At 40.1% G+C, this 21,794-nt stretch overlaps 1 protein-coding gene across 1 annotated transcript in view; it reads right to left on the bottom strand.

Moving 5' to 3' along the window:
- Positions 1-2,974: 2,974 nt before the first annotated feature.
- atp9a (ATPase phospholipid transporting 9A) overlaps positions 2,975-21,794 on the bottom strand; it is a 35,854-nt gene continuing 17,034 nt past the window's right edge. The window contains exons 15-28 of the mRNA XM_008287710.1: positions 19,044-19,205; positions 18,389-18,481; positions 18,172-18,255; positions 17,118-17,288; positions 16,209-16,307; positions 14,370-14,459; positions 13,990-14,134; positions 12,597-12,661; positions 10,934-11,089; positions 9,348-9,412; positions 9,025-9,133; positions 8,871-8,928; positions 7,948-8,151; positions 2,975-4,752 (exon numbers count right to left, since the gene is read on the bottom strand). Of these exons, the coding sequence (XP_008285932.1) occupies positions 4,616-4,752; positions 7,948-8,151; positions 8,871-8,928; positions 9,025-9,133; positions 9,348-9,412; positions 10,934-11,089; positions 12,597-12,661; positions 13,990-14,134; positions 14,370-14,459; positions 16,209-16,307; positions 17,118-17,288; positions 18,172-18,255; positions 18,389-18,481; positions 19,044-19,205 (1,638 nt within the window). The 3' untranslated portion in view covers positions 2,975-4,615. The remainder of the gene's footprint in view (positions 4,753-7,947; positions 8,152-8,870; positions 8,929-9,024; positions 9,134-9,347; positions 9,413-10,933; positions 11,090-12,596; positions 12,662-13,989; positions 14,135-14,369; positions 14,460-16,208; positions 16,308-17,117; positions 17,289-18,171; positions 18,256-18,388; positions 18,482-19,043; positions 19,206-21,794) is intronic.

Genomic DNA, 21,794 nt, shown 5'->3' with positions numbered 1-21,794 from the left:
CCCATTTCAACTTCATTCACAACAACTGACAGAAATTCAGCCCCCATCAGTCACAATTCATCACTTGCTGCGCTTGTCTCCCTTTTACTTATACTGCAAGGAAAATTATGTATCTAATCCAGTGAGCCTTAAAGTGATTTGGGCGGTTTTGTGTAGTTGGTTTCGGAGGCATTAGCCAGTGTCATTAGAGATCATGGGGAGAGGCCGAGAAACACATATGCAGGCCTTCTTTTAACAGTCGTGGGTGCTAAGACAAATCAAAGCATTCCAGGCCTACAGAGCTATAAATAGTGCCAGAGGAGGGTGTGTGTTCATGCTTTGCAATGTTTCAGTGAGCGGCCTGTCATTGCCAAAATCCAGTGTTTACTCAGAGCAATAACAGTGAGTAGTAAACAGTTCATCTGCAGTAGCTTGTTCATTATTTGGTGTCATTCCAAATCATCCATCAAAGGTTTCTGTTATTTCAAAACAGCTTGCTGCTCCTAAGCAGACGAGCTTAATGCGTCACATTATTCTAGGAGTGCTATGCAAATTAGTGTGAGCGAGCTCACTACATGTGACCCAGAAGCATGGTTGACCCACGGCTCAAACTGTGCAGCAGCAATCTCTTCAGGAAACTGGCGACAAACCCTGTGCCCTCGCCGATGCGGTCGCCTTGGCTCAGGGTTTTGGGTATGGATCCCACATGGTTCCATGCTATCAACCGTTCTAGTCTGGAGTCAGTGACAGCTGGTGGTATATTCTGTAGCAGATTCATGATCGTCTGTCTCTCCTTCTTGTGCTGTTCCACTGGGAGCTCTGTGTAAGATGTTTCCAAGCTGGAAACAAATTCCTGTCGTGAAGTGCCAAAGATAAAATGCACCGACCTTGTGATAATTAGCCTGGATATGTTACGTAACAGCTGTTAGCTACCTTTTTTTTTTCTTCTTTTTTTTTTAAATGAATGGTCTGAATATCCAAACCTTGTAAAACGCAAAGTAAATTTCAAAATTGACTTTGATTGGATTGTGAATCTGGCAATGAACCAGTTGGGGCTCCGCTGCTGGCTTCCACAGAGGAGGAAAGGCCAAAACGTTGAGGTTAGCGGGCAGCTCTGTTGATTCTGGAGTGGAATTTCAGTTTTCATGGGGCTGATTAAGTTAAATGCTTTCTTTTAATGGTATAACTTACGCATTTGGGCAGTGGAACAAGAAAAAAAAAGTTGGACGCACGCTGTAGTTTTAATTTGAACATGCAGTGCTGAGGAGCAAAAAAAAAAAGGAAAAGGTTTTATGAGTGAGAATCTCATCCAACTCTAACCATCTCTGGGCTGAAACGCAATGAGAGCATCAACACTTTTATAACTGTAATCTACATACAAAATTAACAAGGTTTCTTTAAAAAAACAAACAAAAAAAACCTCAACCCTATTTAAGCATGCACACCGATTTAGAGGACAGGCGAGATGTTTTCCCACAAATGACATCTTTTACAAACTAGATTTTCTTTTCGTGTTATACTTTACATCTTTAACCTTTCTGATTTCTGATTATGCTGAAAGTCTGTAGGACCTTAAACATGCAGGATGTGGCCATGAGTGGAAAACACAACAGAGTCTCCAGGCATCAGAGACTCCCTCCTCTGGTGAGACAGAGCCAAACATCCAGCCTCCTCATTCTGCCTGTGTGTCCTGCGTAACTCACACCTCATCAGAAACTGAAGTGGAACACAACCAGAATAGCAGCGATTGCTTTTGCAGTGCACACAAACTGTGGCTGAATTTGGTTTCAATCCAAACTTTACTGCGATGTTAGCAAGGAATCCCCTGTGAAAACAAAGAAGGATTAGTTTCAAGGTTTTCTTTTTTACATAATATTCTTATCACAGCTCTGAGCCACATTTAGTAAATTGGTTTCACTTATATTATTCATAAAATGGCTCTAAAGCTCCATTTATTTTATTTTTGTGGCCCAGTTTTAATCATAAAACCTCATTTTGGTGTCAAACTTACATTTTATGATTGTGAATATTAAAGAATTTTGAAATATGCCTGGTGTTACTTATATAATAACAAACGGAAAACTGATTTATGTTGTGGCTCTGCGTTGTGGAGCTGCCTGTTGTCATAACGAACAAAACCACTGCTGCTGTTCAACTCAGGAGAACAACAAAGGTGTGTTAACTGGAAAACAAGAGCCTTGTTTGCTCCGGCTTGATTGACATTTTCCAGAAACTACAGATCGAACTTTTTTGTTCTAAAAATGTTTTAACAAAGTTCTAGTAATGTTTTCAGATAGATGATTTTTTTCACTTCCCAGAATGCTCTTTTAAAGGCAGGATAATGTTCTCTAAGGACGTTCCAAAAGTGTTTGGTGATAACATTGTCGGGCCATATATCCTAACATTTTTACAATGTTTTCTGAAAGTCTAATTGAAATACCCTGCCTGTTTTAAATGTTTTATCATCATGTAACATTGTCATTATGTTTAATAACATGTCCAAAACATCCTCAGAATATTACAAGGACCTGTCTACCTTTGTTAACGTGGCATTCAAAGAATGTTATATTAAAAACGCTCCGTCATCTGAAGCCCCGATAACATCTTGAAAACATTTTTTGAATGTTTGTTTGAGAATGTTCTTCCGTTGTTATCACATAATGTAATCTGTGGCCCTGACAACGTCCGCAAAACATCCTCTGAATGCTGCGGTTCGAACTCGACATCTCAGCTGACATATAACCTTTTTTTGAACATTTGATTAGAACTATTTCTTTAAAACATCATTACAGCATGTAGGTAATGTTGTAGGAACATTTCCTGATAGCGGGGACCATTAAGCTTTTAAAAAAACACAAAACGTATTCGCTGCTGTGTAAGATCTGAGTACTACAGAGTAGAAAAGTACTGAGAAACAGAATACCACATTTGGCATTTTGATGAGATTAAAAATGTAAAATAAAACCAACCATGTTAGAAATAAAAATGCCACAAGAAAAGAAAACATGATATTTATTAATCATCATCACAACATTGACATCAGCACAATTCTCCCTTTTTGTTCTGCTCATCTGAGTGCAATCGACATCATTAAATAAAACATGTTAATAAATAATTAAAAAAAACAAGTTATTTACAAGCAAGCAAATCATTTTAGCATTAATTATGCTTTGCACTTCTATTACAACATAAAAATATACTTAACAGTTGTACAAAACAAAATTCTGTGCAAATAGCTTGCTGAATTCAGTGGGGGTTCAAATTCCTATTTAGCATACGAAAGAACGGATTCATTATGGCACCCTGGATGCTCTGTTTGTTGCTAACTATTTACAATCCGTCATCACACTACAGTGGAAGGAATTATGAGGAGTGTATCATTGTATCAGTGTTTTCTTCCAGTGTTCAGTTGTAATACTTATTGACAATATTCACATTGTACTTGACTGAACAGTTGTGATTTGATCCCTTTTTTTTTTTTAATGTCACAGCTGAACTGTGGAGGTTAGTAGCAGTGAGAAGTGAGGGGGCCCTGGATTAGACAACATGAAAGGGGGCAGCTGGTCACCAGGGTATTTTCAGTTATGGCTTTAGGTCACTGTTACAGTGAGTCACCATGCAATGCTGAAGCGTAGCCGGTGCTGGCCGGCCCGAGTGGCCACATTAGAGGCTGCGCATTCCCAGGAGCCTCAGCGGAAGGGTTCGGCTGCAAATAACCAACACTCCTTTGTGGCTGCTTTAAACCGCGCTCCACAAACACTAACAAGTCAGGGTCCATACAAAGAGACAAGGACAGATTTAACATCAGACACCACGGGTCATGCTAAAATAAACAACCACACCACCTCCGCCGTTTTGGGCTGTAGCTTCGGGGTGACGCATAAACAAATACACAAACTTGCAGACGTGTGTTTTATGCAAAGTCTAGCCAGTAAACTTTTTTTTCTTTTTTTTTAACCATATAATTCTCAAACTCCATTTAGAATCACTGTTTAAGGAGAATGTGAATCAAGTCCTGAGTGAGAATGCTACGTCAATTTCAGTTACTCAGAATAAAAACTGTTTTGCTATTTTAGATAGAAATGGAAATTAGAGCAACTTTGTTTCTAGTCCAAATGACACATCAACAGGGCTTTTCTACTTTTCTTCCTGATGTGATTTTTGACATTATAAACCAAAATGAATTTTTTTATTTATTTTTTTTGCCATTCATGCTAAATAGCTGAATCGAGATTACGTGTTTACATTTGTGTTCAGGACCTTTATATGTTCTTGATTCTGCCCAGACAGCTCAAAATAAATAAGTTTACTAAAACCAGGTGAATCTGGTTGATGTGCCCTCAACCACAACTCACTGTAGGTGTTCTCTACCCAGAGAAATCTTCAATTAGTCCTTGCATCAAATACACATAGCAATTAAAACTTCTTTTTTAGCTGACTCAAACTCTCCCTCCCACGAAACAATCTGTCCAAGTCAAATCTGTCCACCATTACATTTTTAAGGAGAGCTTTTCAGAAACTAAAGGGGGTGAATCCAGTTTTGGTTCCCTGGTCTAGGCGCAGGCTTTGCAGGGTGAAGACGGGGACACCTTTTTGTTTTCCCACCGTAAACAAAGCTGGAGACTCCTCTCAGAGTTTAAGAGGTCAGCTTGGAGTAATTGGGTGGAGAGAAGCGTCTGCGCAGGTACTTGAGGATGTACAGGGGCAGACAGCTCACCAGCGTGATGACCGTCACCTTCCACAGGAACGACACCGTGGCGATGAAGTATACGTCTGGCACAGAAGAAGGGTCAAAGGTCAAGATGATGTTGTCAGCTACAAACATGCATTTCTCTTTTTTTTCGTCATTTTCTTTTTATTGATTTTTCCATTTGTAAACAGACACACAAAAATAATGAACAAGAATACCTTTTGGTGAATATATAACATCAGGGAGAGAAAATTTTAAAAATGCCTAAAGAGACTTGTAGAGATTTCAGGTTGTCAATGAAACAAGGAGAGTAAGAGAGAGAAAGAGAGATAGTACTAATAATGACATTAATAGTAATGATATTAGCAGTGATATTTAACCAAAGTTTACCTGAAGTCTGGTTCAACGGTAGAAATATATGCAGTCCACGTTTGCCAATTTTCAACAAATGCATGTTTAAGATTCTCAAGTTAAAAGTAATTGTTTCCATAACAAAGATACCATGCACAGTATCAAGCCAATCATCTACACTGGGTGCCTCCCTTTTCAGCCATTTTCTTCGTAATGGATTTCTTACAGGCCACCAACAATATTCTTAATAGGTATTTATCCAGGCTGCAAGGTGGCACAGTTGGTAGCACTGTTGCCTCGCAGCAAGAAGGTCGCCGGTTTGCGTCCCGGTGGGGGCACCGTGATCTTTCTGTATTGAGTTTGCATGTTCTCCCCGTGCAGTGTGGGTTCTCTCCGGGTTCTCCGGCTTCCTCTCACAGTCCAAAAACATGTTGAGCTTAATTGGTGATTCTAAATTGTCTGTAGGTGTGAATGTGAGTGTGCTTGGTTGTCTGTCTCTAAGTGTAGCCCTGTGATAGACTGGTGGCCTGTCCAGGGTGTCCCCTGCCTTTGCCCTGAGTCAGCTGGGATAGACTCCAGCACCCCCACGACCCTAGTGAGGATTAAGCAGTGTATAGATAATGGATGGATGGTATTTATCGTTGCTCCTCCAATCAAGTTTCTCCAAATTGACTAGGTACAAGAGATTGAAGCTTAAAGTAATTTGAGTAAAAAAAAAAAAAAACAGTCTCTAGAATTTGGTGTGTTTTGAACCAAAATGGAATTACAGCAGGGCAACTCCAAAATATATGAAAATGATTTTCCTCTTTGCTTCTACAATGTCTCCATCAGGATGTCCGATTTGAATACATTTTGTTTTCAAACATACATTTCTAAATGCTACATAACGACTTTGGAAGAAGAAAGTCAAGCAATTTCTTTGTCAGTTTTATCATAACTGTAGCGGAAGTCATTTTATGTCCTCTGGTGAAAATCAAGTTTTTGTTATATGGCGTTTTATATTTGCTAAAGGACATATTTGTGGCTGAACGATTTTACCTTGAATCTACAGAGGACAAATGATGGTCACAAACACTTCAGGCTTCACAAAATAATTTTTCTACTTGTCAGTGTTTACTGGAAGGCAACAAAAGTCAAATTCCCTGTGTGTGAAAACCTACTTGGCACAAAAACTAAAACCTGAGGAGTCAACCTGTTTGAACCTGTACAGCTAAATTACTCCAGTGCCTTTACAATGTTTGAGCAGAGATGTGAGTGAGCTGGTGTGCTCGAGTTGCAGTGAGTCGGGGGGGAAAGAAGAAAAAAGAAGAAGCGGAGACTTCTAAGATTTACACATTGTAAAGGAGGCAACGCCATAGTGTTGCATATGAGCTGTTTAAGGCACAAAGGGATTATCCATAATCTATACACCGCTTAATCCTCACTAGGGTCGCGGGGGGGCTGGAGCCTATCCCAGCTGACTTAGGGCAAAGGCAGGGGACACCCTGGACAGGTCGCCAATCTATGACAGGGCTACACTTAGAGACAGACAACGAAACACCTACAGACAATTTAGAATCACCAATTAACTTCAGCATGTTTTTGGACTGTGTGGGAGGAAGCTGGAGAATCTGGAGAGAACCCACGCTGCATGGGGAGAACATGCAAACTCCACACAGAAAGATCCCGGTGCCCCCACCGGGATGCGAACCGGCAACCTTCTTGCTGCGAGGCAACAGTGCTAAACAACTGCTACACCTTGCAGCCCACGAAAGGATTATTTTCATGGAAAATCCAAAGAAGAGAGTTGAGATAATCGTGTATCAGATTTGGTTATAATAAACCAGTTAGTCCTATTCTTGACATAAATTGCGGCAATAGTGTTTTAAAGTGTTCATAAGCAGGTCAAACTGCATTTGCATTCAGATCAGCAGCATGCATCTGTCCCTGTCAGCTCTCTCCCTTCGACTCACACTGAAGAGGAACACCTTTAGAATGTCCATATCAAATAAAAAAAAGCATTTCTCGTAGGAGTTCTTGACAAAGTTGGAACCATATTGGTCCAGACTGAATGCAGGAGACAGGAAAATCCACCTTGGAAAATGTCCAACAAAGCGCATACAGTGCGCACACGACAGAAGAATAGCCTTTAAAATCTATTCCAGTCTGACTTCAAGAGGGACAGAAAGTGTCCAAAAAGGGTACACTTGACCACATGCCAGTCATGATCCTCAGTGGTTGAGATTGTAGGCTGAAAATGGAACTCCACACCCCACATAAAGCTGAAAATAAAGACTTGAAGAGCTCTTGGTCAGAGTATTGTGTATGTCATGAGTCTTAATATGGCACCGCTAAAAATGGCTTATTTTTTGTCAACCACAGTAAATAGATGTCCAATAGCCTGGCAACAAGCACAGAGGAACAGAATGCGATTAACACTGTCAATACACTTTTCTTCTGCTGGAAAAGCTGTTCTTTCAGGCTTCTAATAGCTATGAATGTGATCCTATCTGACACTGACAGAAAGCTATTTTTGTGGGTTTCTACCAAACACACCTTTACTGTGAAAAACACATAAACCTTGGCAGTTGACAGGAAACTAACCAGACTGTTGGCGTTTCCTCTTTTGCACTACAGTAAGCCCGAGCCCCGTTCAAACCAGGACAATTTTTCAATACACTCACCTTTAGACTTCCTAATATCCAGCATACCACAGCTTATTGTTCACTAGAGACACAATATGAATGAGCAGGTCTCCCCTCACTGCTGAATGCTGACGTCTATTTCAAGGTCGGCCAAAGCACAATAACATCAATCAGTCTGCAGTGAAATGAACGCAGACGTGCATTTGTTTTCTTGTCTTTATGAAATATGCTGCTACAAGTTCCCAGTCACCTTCTGTGTGGCTGAAATAATGAGTGTAGGTGTGTGTGCTTGCAATCTCCTACCGATGAACTCGTGCAGGAACACGAGCGAGGCGACGTAACACGCCAAGCTCAGGAGCTCGCCGACGATCATGAGCCAGTGCCACGTCTGGATGGTCAGGGCCACCATCAGCAGCTCAGTCAGGATGAGAGAGGTGAAAGAAATGGCAACGATGTGGACGAACTCTGACTCGAAGAGCAGCAGCGCCCCGTACATGATGATGCTCCCTGGGGAGGAAAAAGAAGCCGCAAGCTGAGAAAGAGTCCAACACCAAGTTTAATCAGCACTCTTAAAGTAATGCACAATCTAATGGGTTAATAAATGCCTTAACAAACCCCCTGCTCAGACTACAACTGGGGTAATTTCTAACCCAGTCCAGTTTGTAACTTAGGTGCATTGTCTGAGCTAGAATCATAGCATTCATGGATATAGTGGTAAGTATTTTATGTCATACAGTGATTCACCTAAATGCCCTTTACAAACTACCACAAATTCTGGACTATAAGCCGCTACTTTTTTCACACACTTTGAACACTGTGCCTCACTGCTTGACAAAATACAGTAGATTGAAGATGAGCTGTAAAAGGGAAAGCTCATGTTATGAAAAAACTAGATTACAGGGTGTAGCTTCAGACGTCCCTGCGAACAGCTTTTACTTGCAAATACTTGATGTCATAAAGTCCTTTCAGCTGTGGGCTGTTTATAGGTGACATGTCATGAAGCAGTGCTACATACCTTATTTGTTTACCAGAGAATGATTCATTTGTCTCTCCAGACTAAACACCTGAGCTGCATTGTTGTGCTTGATCTGATGTCTTGTACATCTACAAACTACTTGCTAAGTTTATGGTGTGAATACAGTTTGAATGCTCCAGAGCAGCTGACTCTGTGTACTGGAAATGTGTTTATAACTCATGACCAGCAGTTTCCACAAGTGCTGCCTTACCTTGATAGATACTTATTAGGACCCATATTAGAAATGTCTTGAAAGATAGTGGTCGACCCTATGAAAAGAAAACAGTAGAACATCATTCACCATGTCTGCCTATAACATATGTGGCTGCACAGCAACACCAAGGGTGTGACCATTAGTTAAATACCTTCAAGAGATCTTTATATAATTCTGGGTACAGCATGGCAACCTCTGACTTCACATCTTTGTCCAACACAAGAGAGAAAACAGGGAACATGGTGTAGATAGTAGAGTAGCTGAAAACAGACAAAATCAAGCGTGATGAATATGTCCCAGATAAAATGGCACATGTACAAGATGCTTCATGCATTTCATTGTAAGATTCAGCATATTTTCATATTTTCCCCTTCTCACATTTCAACAGGGCTTTAACACAGAGGAAATGCCAGAGAAACAAGGCAGCCAAATGCTCTCTTGATAAGTCATCACCATTCGGAGCTTGTATCTCACCCAATAATCAGGAATCCTTGGTAGAGTGGGACTGAGGCAAAGTAGAAAACAGAGGAGAAAACCGCCTGCAGAAACAGAGAAAGACAGTAAACCACTATTTATTCTTCTTTTCATATCAACACCCATTACAGATAATAATGGAAGAAAACACTTAGAATCACATTTTAAATAGTACACATATAACCTTCAAACAGCTCATGTTCAGAAAACACACCAAAATAAGCATATACCAATAATCTGGCATGGTAACACACAAATTACAAGGTAACCACACTGACTAATCAGTTAGCTAAATCCCACACATAAAACGCAATAATCCTCTTTCTACCGCAGTGCTACTGCTGCCCGGATGATGCCAAGATTGAGCTGTCAACCACTCAGCTCGCCAACCAGGCGGCCCCAAACCAGACAGGTCACAGATGCAGCTGTGGTTGCCGTTAATGTGAGACATGTGGAGGAGAGCCTCCCAAAAACCCCAAAGTCCACGATGCAGTGAGTCATGGGCTGTCCCTCCACAGCGGGGGCTGAGGTAGGACTGGGACATGGGAACTGGACAGGGAACGCTGTTGGGTTTGGGGGGCGGGGGGGTCAGCTTAGAAGGGCACCACAAGCTGCCTCCTCTGAGTCATTGTGCACCCCACCCTTCCATGACCACCCCTGAAACTTCCCTCTGGCTTGCCTCAATCAATTCCTTTTCACAAGCAGATTTTGGGAATAAGCACAACTACTAAAAAATATCTCCCTGTCTGTACCTCAAGGTTGTGTATGAGATATGCTGCAGTGTATTTTTATGGCTATGGCTCAGATGATCAAAGTGAAAAACTTACCTGCTATACTAATGTCCTATTTTTTTACCTTCAAAGACAAAACACTGTCCTTGAGTTGAAACTGAAAATCGCTGAATCACATACTCTTCAATACATATCGACCTCATAACAGCACCAATTGCTGATTACTAAATATAAAGCGCCTATATAAAGTATTCACCCCCTTGAGAGTTTTTAACATTAAATCACAGTCAATACAATTTGACTTTTGTGACAAGAACTTACAAAAAAAATAAAAATAAATGCTGCAATTGTGGCCAAAGGCCAAATGTTTAAAAAAAATAATAATAAGGGAAAGCTTATGAGGAGGGTAAATATGTTTCAAAGGAATTAAATCATAGCAACATGTGTTTGTAGTAATTTCTCTTTATTTTAGCGTATTACCTAAATAGGCATGTTTAGCAAATGTATGTCAGTAGTGGAAAGTTAAATAAGGAAAAATAATTACATTACCATTTCTTTACGTATTTTAGATGATTAAACTAAAGTGACTGAAACACTTGAGGTTACAATTTCAAGGTGTGTAAGATTTTACAGTTTCATAAATTGTCCTGCCTTCACTCTAAGTCAGCTGGGATAGGCTCCAGGCCCCCGCAACCCTTGTGAGGATTAAGCGGTGTATAGATAATGGATGGATGGATAAACTGAAAATGGAAATTAAGCCAAATGAACTGGAAAATGTTTGTAATTCAAAGCTATAATTTCAACACTTCTTTTGAAGAAAAAGCTAAATGTCGCTATGTATTAGCTGGACTCTACCTGCATGGTGCTGATGCACAAGCTCCTGTGGATGACAAACTGGCTGAGGGCTGCAGACCTTTTGTAGCTGTTGCGACCGTGGACCATGAGGAGACGGCCTAAATGTTTGAACTGAGTCACTGAGAAGTCGGCAGCCAAAGAGGCCTGCTTTCCTTCCTGTCGAACACACAGGACAGAGGACAGTGAGGACACGCAACACAAAGACTTTGCTGACCTGAAAAGCATGCAGTGTTTATTGTGAATTGATCGCACAATGACAGATATAAAGCTTGGCAATTGGGAAACACACACACACACACACACACACACACACACGCCTACACACACACAATAAAATCTAACAAATGTAATGTGCAAAATGTGCCATGTTAATCCAAAAAAAGGTAATGCAAGTATTCAGGCTCTTCACTGTGAATTTATCTGCCAATTCTTTTCTTGAATAATTAATTACAAAATATCAGAAAACAGGGAAAATGCTCATAACATTCATAACATTTCCATACTGAACATTGCAAAACCAAATATTATTTAAAGTTTAATAAGTCAAACAAATCTGTGTATTTGAGAAGTTATACCTGTCAAGTGTAAGGTTTGCTTTTTGCTTAGCACATACTGGAATACGTTCAAGTCTGTGGAGCGCCATTGGAGGGATGAACACCATGTTTCCAAAAGATATTGCCTCATTTAGTGTTCTGACAATGTGGTGGACAATGCAGTCAAACACATTGCTCCAAAATCTCCTACAGTTGCTCAGCTCTGCTGAGACCTGGTGACTGTGAAGGCCAGAGCATATGATTCACACCATTTTCACCCTCATTAAACCGTTCAGTGACCCCTCATGCCCTATAGATAGGGGCCTTGTCATCCTGGAAACAACTGCTCCCAACAGGAAACCAATGTGTCATCAAAGGATAAAGGTGATCACTCAGAACAAGTTTATATTGATTTACAGTGACCCTTCCCTCTTAGGGGGTAAGTAGACGCAAACCATGCCACAAAATGCCCCCCCACAGTATAACAGAGTAACCAGATCCCCTTACTGTGGGGTTCAAGGGTTCTAGTTTTTCTTTTAATTTTTCACCTGTCTGTATATGTATATCAATGAAAAAATTAGTAATATCGAGCAGCATAGACAGGTTAATGGATGCAATATTACCTTCCACATCTATTAGTTTAGAGTCAGTTTTGTATGTTCGGGTTTCTCTTTAATTTTACAATGATATTCACAGTTAACTGTTATCGTAAGCAGTTTTAATTGCTAAGATCAGCATGAAGGATTTGTATTAACAAAGATGGCTGTACCAGCAATGTAACAATACTTCAAGTAAAAGCTCAGCTTTTTTTACAAAGGTGCTTATTCACTTTCTTGCCAACAGTTGGATGAAAAGTGTGATTTCACTGATATTTGTCCATTCATTGGCTAGAACCATGAGAAATGGAAGAGGCAGGCGGATGAGAGATTCTTACTTTTACTTAAGCTTAAAAGCATCCTGTCATCTTTGTTTCCTCTACTCGGACAATAGATTCTCATAAAGAGGAATCATCTGTGTGCACGTCCCTCTACAACTCCCTGAATGTGAGAGAGATCTTGACAGGAAACACAAAGCAAAAATCTGTGAGAGTGGCACGTCAACGCGAAGTGATGAGATGGAGAGAGTCTTACTTTTCCCTCCACTCCCACGCCACAGTCAGCTTCCTGGATCATGCTGACATCGTTTCCTCCATCCCCTAAGAGAAAACAAAAGCCATGGCGGTGTCAGGATTCACATCAGCGGCTCACCAATACAAACTGTTGGTTAGAGTATCATATGCATGTGTATTTCATGAGACGCTCCCTTAATTTGGCCTGGTTAACGCCTGGCTAAAAAACAGGTCTGAAAATCCTAGCAGATTTTGAGAAAATGCACATAAAGGGAAACTTCACAGATATTCTTCTCTCTAATTTCAGACATGCACACCCTGCAACATTTTAAAATAATGGTGCATCACATACTGCAGGATGTTGTTAAGATTATTGTGCCGGAGGGAGCAGAGCACCACCTCTCGTGATCTTATAGGGAAGCAGATGGAAACAAAATGGAACCTTGCTGAAAGACTAATATAAGTTTGAATTAAGAAAAAACACAAAAGCAGAGGAATGAGCAAGTCTGGATGAAAATATGGCTGGAAAGCTGCAGTCAACATGGTTTCTCTTTTTTAATATCTGTAGTTAACGTTAGCCTGAAGGACTACGGTGTTTACTGTTGTTTGGTAACGGTGTCCACGACTGTGATAATCGTAACCATACAGATTACAGATTGTATTTAAGCAACCATAGGTCATTCTCACTATGGGCAGTCCTGTATTAGCAAGCAGAGAGCGTTGTGTGGGTTTAGGTAGCAACGAGCACCATGACAAAGACTTCTAGTGGCTTCCAAACAGAACTACCACATATAAGACCAGCAGCTGTTTACTTGGACAGTCTGTAAAATTGTTAATTGGAGAAGAAAGTCACATTTTGAACTTTTCATACTAATCAGATGTTGCCCAGTGTCTCTGCTGTGGTAAATTCAGCCTTGTATGTGTTTTTAGAAGTTATACGGTATAATGTGTACGTGAATGAAGCTATTTATTTGAACTGAAGTTAGTAGTTATCAGTGTTGCCTCTCTGGCTGCAATCAGAGACACATAAAATCTTCATTCATTTTTAAAACTGAAGCCCTAATAAAATACTCCTAACCAACTTTAGTGAAAATGATGAAGTTTTAATTTCCAAAATGTCACAGATACCATGCTAAATATCCTTAGTTTATAATTATGATTTATCCATCTTTAAGTCAGAGATGAAGTAGATTTAAACGGAATTAGTGTGCTGGAGAGATGAGTTGATGAAGTGACGGTGGTTTGTGGCTGAGATATAAATGTGTTAAGTGGGATGTAGATAACAGAAAAAAGGTGTTAACTGTTTAAAAAAAAAACCTTCAGCAAAAAACAGAAAACTAAAATTAAACTGAAAGCTGTACAGACTAAATCTCCCACATGGAAAAGCTGTTGGACCATCTCTATTTTCTACTCACCTACGGCGCAGGTGAGTTTGCCTGTGCGCTCTTGCAACAGTCGAACTATCTGAGCCTTCTGAGTCGGGGTGCATCGGCAGCAAACCACAGCGGGACACTGGCATGCCAGTTCCATGAATTCGTATTCATAATATTTCAGGCAAACCTGCAAGAAAACCGCAGAACGGTCAGGTTTAACTGATTTCAGCTGTGGCTCTTAAACATCTCAACTCAGCTTACAGTTAACCTCCTACTGTGGTTTAGAGAGCAACTCTAACCACAGACAGCCCTTACAGAGAAGCTTCGGTGGAAGTGATACTATCATGCAGAAAACATGTCAGTTTCATAAGGAGAGATAAGTCAGTGGGATGAGGGTTATAAACGCACATAGACGCTCTTACCTCAAGCGAGTCCCCTGATATCACCAGAGCGCAGTCATGTTTTCTCCTGAAGGCGTTGAGCTCCAGGTGGGCTTCCCCTCGTGTTGTCACCTATAGGCAATGTTAACCACAATTTCAAATGCATGCATATGCAAGTATGCACAAAAAAGACTCGCATCAAAAATTATCAAGGATGACAATCTGTCAGCCTTTGCATGGTTTTGGCTGTTATCAGGCAGAAGAATGGCAGCTTGGTTCTTTCCAGCTGCAGTGATGACAAACCGCAACTGAATAGCTGCAAAACACCTGACTACCTAAATACAAAATAGATAATATAAAACGCTGAACCTAATATTTTCTCTCATCAACTCTTGATTTACTGATTTGTTTCTCTCCTGGTTTCAATATAATCCATAATCTGATCTGTGTTCGTATCCTTGTTATTTGGATCATTCTTCCTTATATACAAATTGTCATGAGATGTCAACATAAGACAACAACTTAACCAAAAGTAGAGACATACATGCATCACTACTTTTTGAGGATTGTGCATATTTCCATTACATTGTTCTAGAAATAGTATAGTTTAATTTAATCTGATAATCTCACCACAGTGAATCAACACAAGAACAAAAAAGAAAAAGAATTACAAATTTAACTAATGCTCAATACAAGAATCTGTTGTCTACCATTTTGCATTATATCTGGACAAATATATACAAAACACATTTGTAATTATTCTGTGAGTTTTAAATTACAGTTTGCTAAAAATGATTACTTCAAATAACGCTTTGAAAAACTATTTAACAATATGATCCTATTACCAGGTCATGATACTATTACAGTCAATATGATGATACATTTAATTTACAGGCCTATTAGCTTAGCACTAAAACTTTAGGAGAAGACTGGTATGTAAACTGAAAAAGAATGATGATGATATCCTAAAAATTCGCCTTAAATGTAGGGAGAACTAAACTATATTATGTTATAACTGATTTACTGATTGTTTATCTTGTGTTTATAAATGTTCAACAGATAATAGATAATACATCTACGTTAGAAAGGAAAACTAGGAGGCAGGAAAATATAATGCATAAAAAAAAAATCCAGTTTCCTGAGTTTCCTAACAATTGTGTCAAGTTCAAATATAGACTTAAAAATCTCCAAAAATGCAGCACTGACAAGGCATGGTGTTAATCTGTCAACAAGAGCTGTGCTCTGGTATGAATATCCTTCAACCGCTGACTATTCATACGTCAATCCAGATCTGGCCATTGGTGGCCACCAGGAAACTAATCCAGATGTATGTGTTGCAGGCCCAGTCAGCACTCCCCTGTCCACTGGGACAGAGGTTTTCAAGCCGTGCCAGCCATTGTTATTCTCTTCCAGTAACCGCAGTTGTACGCAAGTTGTAACCTTCCTATATGGCAGGCGCTCCTTCTGCTCTGGCACGGCTCCAAAGGGGAAGGCAGAAGGGGACTATCAAAGCAGCTAGAGAGCCTGAAACCTGCAAAACAAATTAGGAAGTGAGCCCTCTGCATGTTCCCTCTGGGAGTGGTTCAGCTGGTTTCTTCTCTCTGTTCGAGCGAAGGGTTGTTTGTTCTCTTTGACAGTGGCTTGGATGCTTTCGTTGGTGGGAGGTGATTTATTCAGCTGTGGATGCTGGCTTGGGCTACATGCGTAGCTGTGTGGGGTTGCATGACCACGAGTTAATGGGCTTTGGTCACTGAGCATGGATGCCCTTGGCTCGACAGAGTCAGGAATCTGTCAGTGCTGCATTGAAGTGAGATGAGGCCTATGGTAAAATCAACCATTATATGCACATAAGAAGGAGAAAGGTCCTTGTCCTGCACTTACTGGTCTGAAGATATGGATGTCCTGGTTACGGGTGATCAGATGGGCGTTCTTAGCGGTGCATGTGGCAGTTTCAAGCTTGTCTCCCGTCAGCATCCAAACCTATTCAGAAACCAGAAAATAGCATTTAGCCACAAAAATTTTCACTCCACTAAACTTCAGAGATCAAAGACTAATCACTGACTTGATCGAGTAACTCTTTCACTGTTGAGCCTCTTGCAATCAAAAACAGTTGACTTTATCTTAGTATTTAGATCTCATACTGATTGTAATAGTTTTTTTGATGTTGCATATAAAAGAATACAGCAAAGCTTTGATGGACGATTCATTAAAATCACAAAAACCATTTCTTAAATTTTGCAGTTTGGGGTTTTACTTGCTCAGATTTTGAGATATTCCTACTTCTTGACATGTCTGACTCCACCCAAATTCCATGGAGATGAGTTGAATGTAATTTCTGCTGCTCACAGCAGTAAAAAATGACATTTAAAAGGTTCAGTAGTAACATAACTTTCCAGAGACAACGTTCTGTTCCTGTGGATAATCCAAGGAGCAAGAAGTCAAAAGTTTATTAGTTACTGCAACTACTTTCTACAGAAGAATTAGTGCCTAATAAAGTGTTGACAGCACATTCTGTCGTTCATCGAGAGTTGCAGGGAAACTGCACTGCTGCTGATTTTTATTCATTACATTTTTTAAATGCTACAAGCTGCAGAAATGAAATTTTATTCACCTCCACTGGAGCAGAAATCCTGAGCAAATAAAACTAGTCCTTATACTTAGAAAGAGGTACTTGAATGAAAATTGTTCATGCAGGTAGATATGAAAAACACATGTACTTGTCTAGTTTCTATGTTTTGTTTTCTTAGTTTGTTGCTACTGTGAGCTATAAGGCCATCCACCCCCCCAGACCTTGATGCCTGCATTGCGAAGGATCTCCAGGGTGGGCCTGACATCAGTCTGGAGCTGGTCCTCCACCCCAGTCAGGCACAACAACTCCATCTCCATCTCGAGACTCTCAATCACGGTGGCCACCTTCAGAGAGCGGTCATGGACACTGAGCTTGGCCTGGACATATCGCGCCTGGGGAGCAGAGGAAGCAGAGGAATGGGAATATTGTGAGTGGGAGGATATGAAATTAGTGTAAATAAGGTAAAATCATTGCAAGACCAAAGATGGAAAAGGCAAGAATAGAATATCAATCTGGCTAGCAGCCGTATAAGTCATGACAAACAGGGAAAGAAAAACTGAATCAGAAATGCCTCATGCAAAGTGCAATAATTAGTCAAATTTTACGATCTACACAGAGACTAAACTATGTGCATGTGTATACACACCATCCAAAATCCACTGAAACCTTTAGAAAAGATTAAAGTTTCAGTATCACAAATGTCAGCTATTTGCTTTCAAACTGAAAAATACTACTGTAAGTTCTACAAAGCTGCACATACAGAGCAGAAATAATCAATTGGTCAACGCCCATCTTTAGCCTTCCAGCTCCAGGGCAATTTGCAAGTGAGATAAAGCAAAAACAATCTGAGTGTGACTCATACAGGAACATAAACTCTGTGTGTGACTCAGTTGGTGACTCACTGCTGCCCACCAGCTCTGCTCACTCAATTATACACTTCAGTAATGGGCCTGGGGCTAACAACTGCAGGGGAGACAGCCCTGCCCTGCTCAAACAATGAGAGGGGCTTGGTGAATGTGTGTGGGAGGGTGGGGTGGAAGGACTGGGGGGTCAGAGGTTAGTCTGATTACCCAAGAACATACTTTGACATTTAGAAATAGAACATGTCTGCCCAAAGTATCATTCTGTATTTTGTAGTGTATCAGTCAACAGACATTAGCTGTAATTAGAGCATAAAAGAAACAGTTTCTATTATGCTGTTAAAAGTTATAAATGCTTTTCTGGTCTAGTCAGTTCAAGACCTACTGTGTCTTAATATCATGAGCGGGCGCTTACCTCAAAATCTTGATACTGCTCCTCAGTCAGCGACTTCTTGGACACCACAAGGACCCTCAGACCTTCTCTCGCCATGTTCCCACACTAGAAAACAAGAGACAACGGCGTCTGGATTCAGTAGGTTACAACGTCTATGAGTCTATGAGTCACATTTAATGGGAATAAAATCACTCTCATTATGTCTGCATCACATCTTGCGAAAAAGAGGGAAATGTACCTCCTCTTCCAGCCAATCATTGTACTGGACGATGCCTGCCATCACCACATCAGCACCCTTCATGTAGAAAGTTATCTCCCCTGTAGATTCATCCTAGAAAGCAAGTTATTTACAGTTTATTGACTGTAAACAGAAAATAGAAAACTGATCATCTCAGATTAAAATTCCCAACTATGCTTCTCTTAGGATGGATTTCCAGTATGTACTCATATAAGCCAAGGGCAAATGCACTATTTTATGATTTTTCTGTTGCCTGGAAATGCATAACTTATTTTGGAGGCTTTTAAAAAGTGTTTGAAAATATTATCATGTGGAAGTCAAGTTTAAAAATCCCAGACTTCCTGGGTTATATCTCAGCCAACAAAAATAGTTGAGTTAGTCATCAGACTTAGTCAGAAGTCAAAAGGTGAGGATTTTCTCAGATAATATGCTTTAATACGGGTGGGATTTTCTTTTGTTTTTCATGTTTAAATCAGTGCCAAGTTTGAATCAGCATCCTAGCAACTACAGCTGCACTGTGTTGATTGTAACTCAAAATAATGCACAATCAATAGGGAACAAACACAATTCCTATGAAGCATGTAATGAAGCAACATGGATAATGGCCACTACAAACAGAAGAGAACATTAGCAACAAAGTCTTTCTGGCACTCACTCGCACAATAATGCCCATCCTCTTGCTCTCATAGGTGAAGGGAAATATCTGAAGGATAGTGAAGTTCAGTATTTGGCCAGTAGGGGTCCGCAGCTGCATGGACGACTGGTCCCTTCCCACCAGTGTCAGCCCAACACTCTCTGTCCACTGCACCAGCGACACCTATCAACACCACAGTGCAAAGGCTTTAGTGAGTGGTCATTAAAATAAAACACTGACACTGAATATTTGGGACAAAAAGATGAACAGGCTGCAATATTTATACAATATTTTTATTTTTTTAACAAATAATAACATATGATCATAATTCAGGAACACACAGATAAAAAAGTGACTGCTGCTTGTGTTTTTTTATTATTCTGATGCAAAGCCATTATGTCAATATGATGTTCCATTACTTGAATTTCACAGAAAACAGTGAAGGCCACTTTGGAGAGAGTAGATTGTCAGAGAGCACAATGACCATTCAGCCTTAATCAATAGCTTGGGCATTTTCAGCACTTAAGACTATTGATTGATAAACTTGGAAGATGTCCATTTCTGAAGTGAAAATATTGTTTCTGCTCGAGAGTTTCTGAAGGACACAACAGATGACATCCATTAATACAATAGTTACGTGTCTGTGTGTGTGTGTGTGTGTGTGTGTGTGTGTGTGTGTGTGTGGGGGGGGGGGGGGGGGGGGGGGAGGGGGGGGGGGGGAGAGAGAGGGGAGAGAACATTGCCCAATAACTTCCAGACCAGAAGCCAGATCACATACTCAATTCATCATCCATCTTCTGACAGGACAAGTAGCAGAAGAGCCAAATGGACACAGATGAGAGAAAACAAGGACGACTGCTATGTTCCAACACTAATTTTAAAAACACAGATTTTGTGGTTTCAAAATTACTTATTTTGGAAATATGTGCCATGTCGTCTGGCGATGCCTGGCTGGGAGCGCTTTAACGTCAGAAAAGCTCCGACTACCGTAATGTTTGTCATCCAGGTTGGGAAATATGAAGATTACGCTTAGTCACAGTCTAGAAATATTCATTGTGGAGGAATTCTTGGATCTGGTGTCCACCACAACAGCACCACCTTATAATAGCAGCATCTGGGTTTGCTGTCCCATTTCTAACTTGGGCTGAAAAATGCTGCATCCAGCAGGTTTGACTCAGACCCACCACATGGCTTTCTTTTTTGTTTTTTTGGTCAATTGAAAAGAAAAGTGATTCAGATATCAATGCTCCTAGTGAATGGAACCATACATGATATAGGTCACCCTTGTGACGAGTAGTTCCAGGGAATTTTTTTGCCCCAGAGTCCAGGTCATTTAATATTTTGTGTTTAATACTTTATGTTAAAACAAAGTCCCAATCTGACACATTTTCCTAGATAATACCCACTTTAAGTACATCTTAAATCAGTCCAGTGCTTGACAAGTAAACATCTCCAGCAATGTATTAAGAAAAAAATTACATTTCAGGCATACAAGCTGTGTCTTAATGTTATGTAGGTGGTCATGATCTTTGTTGTACAGCTTCAGTAGCACACTTTGAAATGTAGTGTAGAGAGGGTAGTGTGTATCGTGGCTACAAAAGCAATGAAAACCTGTATTCTTTACATGTCTGTCAGAAAATGTATTGTAGATTAGCCTTTGTACCTGGTTACACTACCAGGTGGAGCTTCGTGCTGTTTAAAACTGTGGCAACTTGGCCAACAGGCAGTTTTGTGTTGGTAAACAGAGAGGATTGTGGGGGTTTCGCTAACAATGGGCCACAATGACAAAGACTTCTACGATGTTTATTGTCCTTTGGTCAGACTTCACAAGTTTAGGAAAAGCTGACCTGAACAGTGTTTCTATATCTTAATATAGCCCTAATTTATGTGTTTGTTGGCCAAAACAGCAATACTAATATAGGATGAATACTCAGTGGCCAATTTGTATAATCAATAAATTGATAATTAGATAAATTGCCCAAAATGTGCTCCCATAACACCACAAACAGACAGAGCAGACATAAACAAAGGATCGGGCTTATAATCACATATGAAGAACATTACTCTAATATTAATACATGGGACAAGAAAACATTGTACTTTTTTTTGCATGTAGACAGTGGTTAAATGTCACAAGGTAAAAACCATGCCTTCAACAGTCACTCACGTTGTGTCCACTGCGCTCACAATAAAAACCAGATCTATATTAAGACTTCCTGACAGTTGTAGCGAAGCAAACTGAATCTGCCCAGATAGCACCATACTGATGAGATGTAAATTTTAGGTCAAAGGCAGCAATTTTCAACCAGCATGCCTTAAAACAGCTCTAACTCCTTCCAACAATACTATAGGACAGTTTCTTTAATGTTTACACTTTAAATGCACTATCACAGAGGAAATTCAGAAGAGGATGAGTGCAATGGGCTTGGGAGCACATTAAGGAAATCCGTATTTACACCGCAGGAAATGGATCAATTCAAATTCCGCAGCTCTCTTCCTGATGTTCAAAGAATTTATACTGATCAAGGACATACGTGTGGAATGCAATTTGGTATAAATGTCCCCCTTCAAGAAATAAAGAGGTTTAAGATAATGGCTTGTACAAGACTATACGTTGAATATTGAAGTGGCATACCTCATGAACACCAGTGTTTATGTATTTGTTCTGTGATAATAACATAAAAGGCAGTAAAAATTAAGTTAAAAAAAAAACAAAACAGTAATACAATTTGCTCTCCTGTTTAAGTAAATTACATGAACATTTTCTGTGAT

Source organism: Stegastes partitus, unplaced genomic scaffold (assembly GCF_000690725.1).
Source record: "Stegastes partitus isolate 25-593 unplaced genomic scaffold, Stegastes_partitus-1.0.2 Scaffold12, whole genome shotgun sequence".
Classification (NCBI taxonomy): Eukaryota; Metazoa; Chordata; class Actinopteri; family Pomacentridae; genus Stegastes; species Stegastes partitus.
The sequence above is the reverse complement of the archived record's forward strand: the minus strand, read 5'-3'. Positions and strand labels throughout refer to the sequence as shown.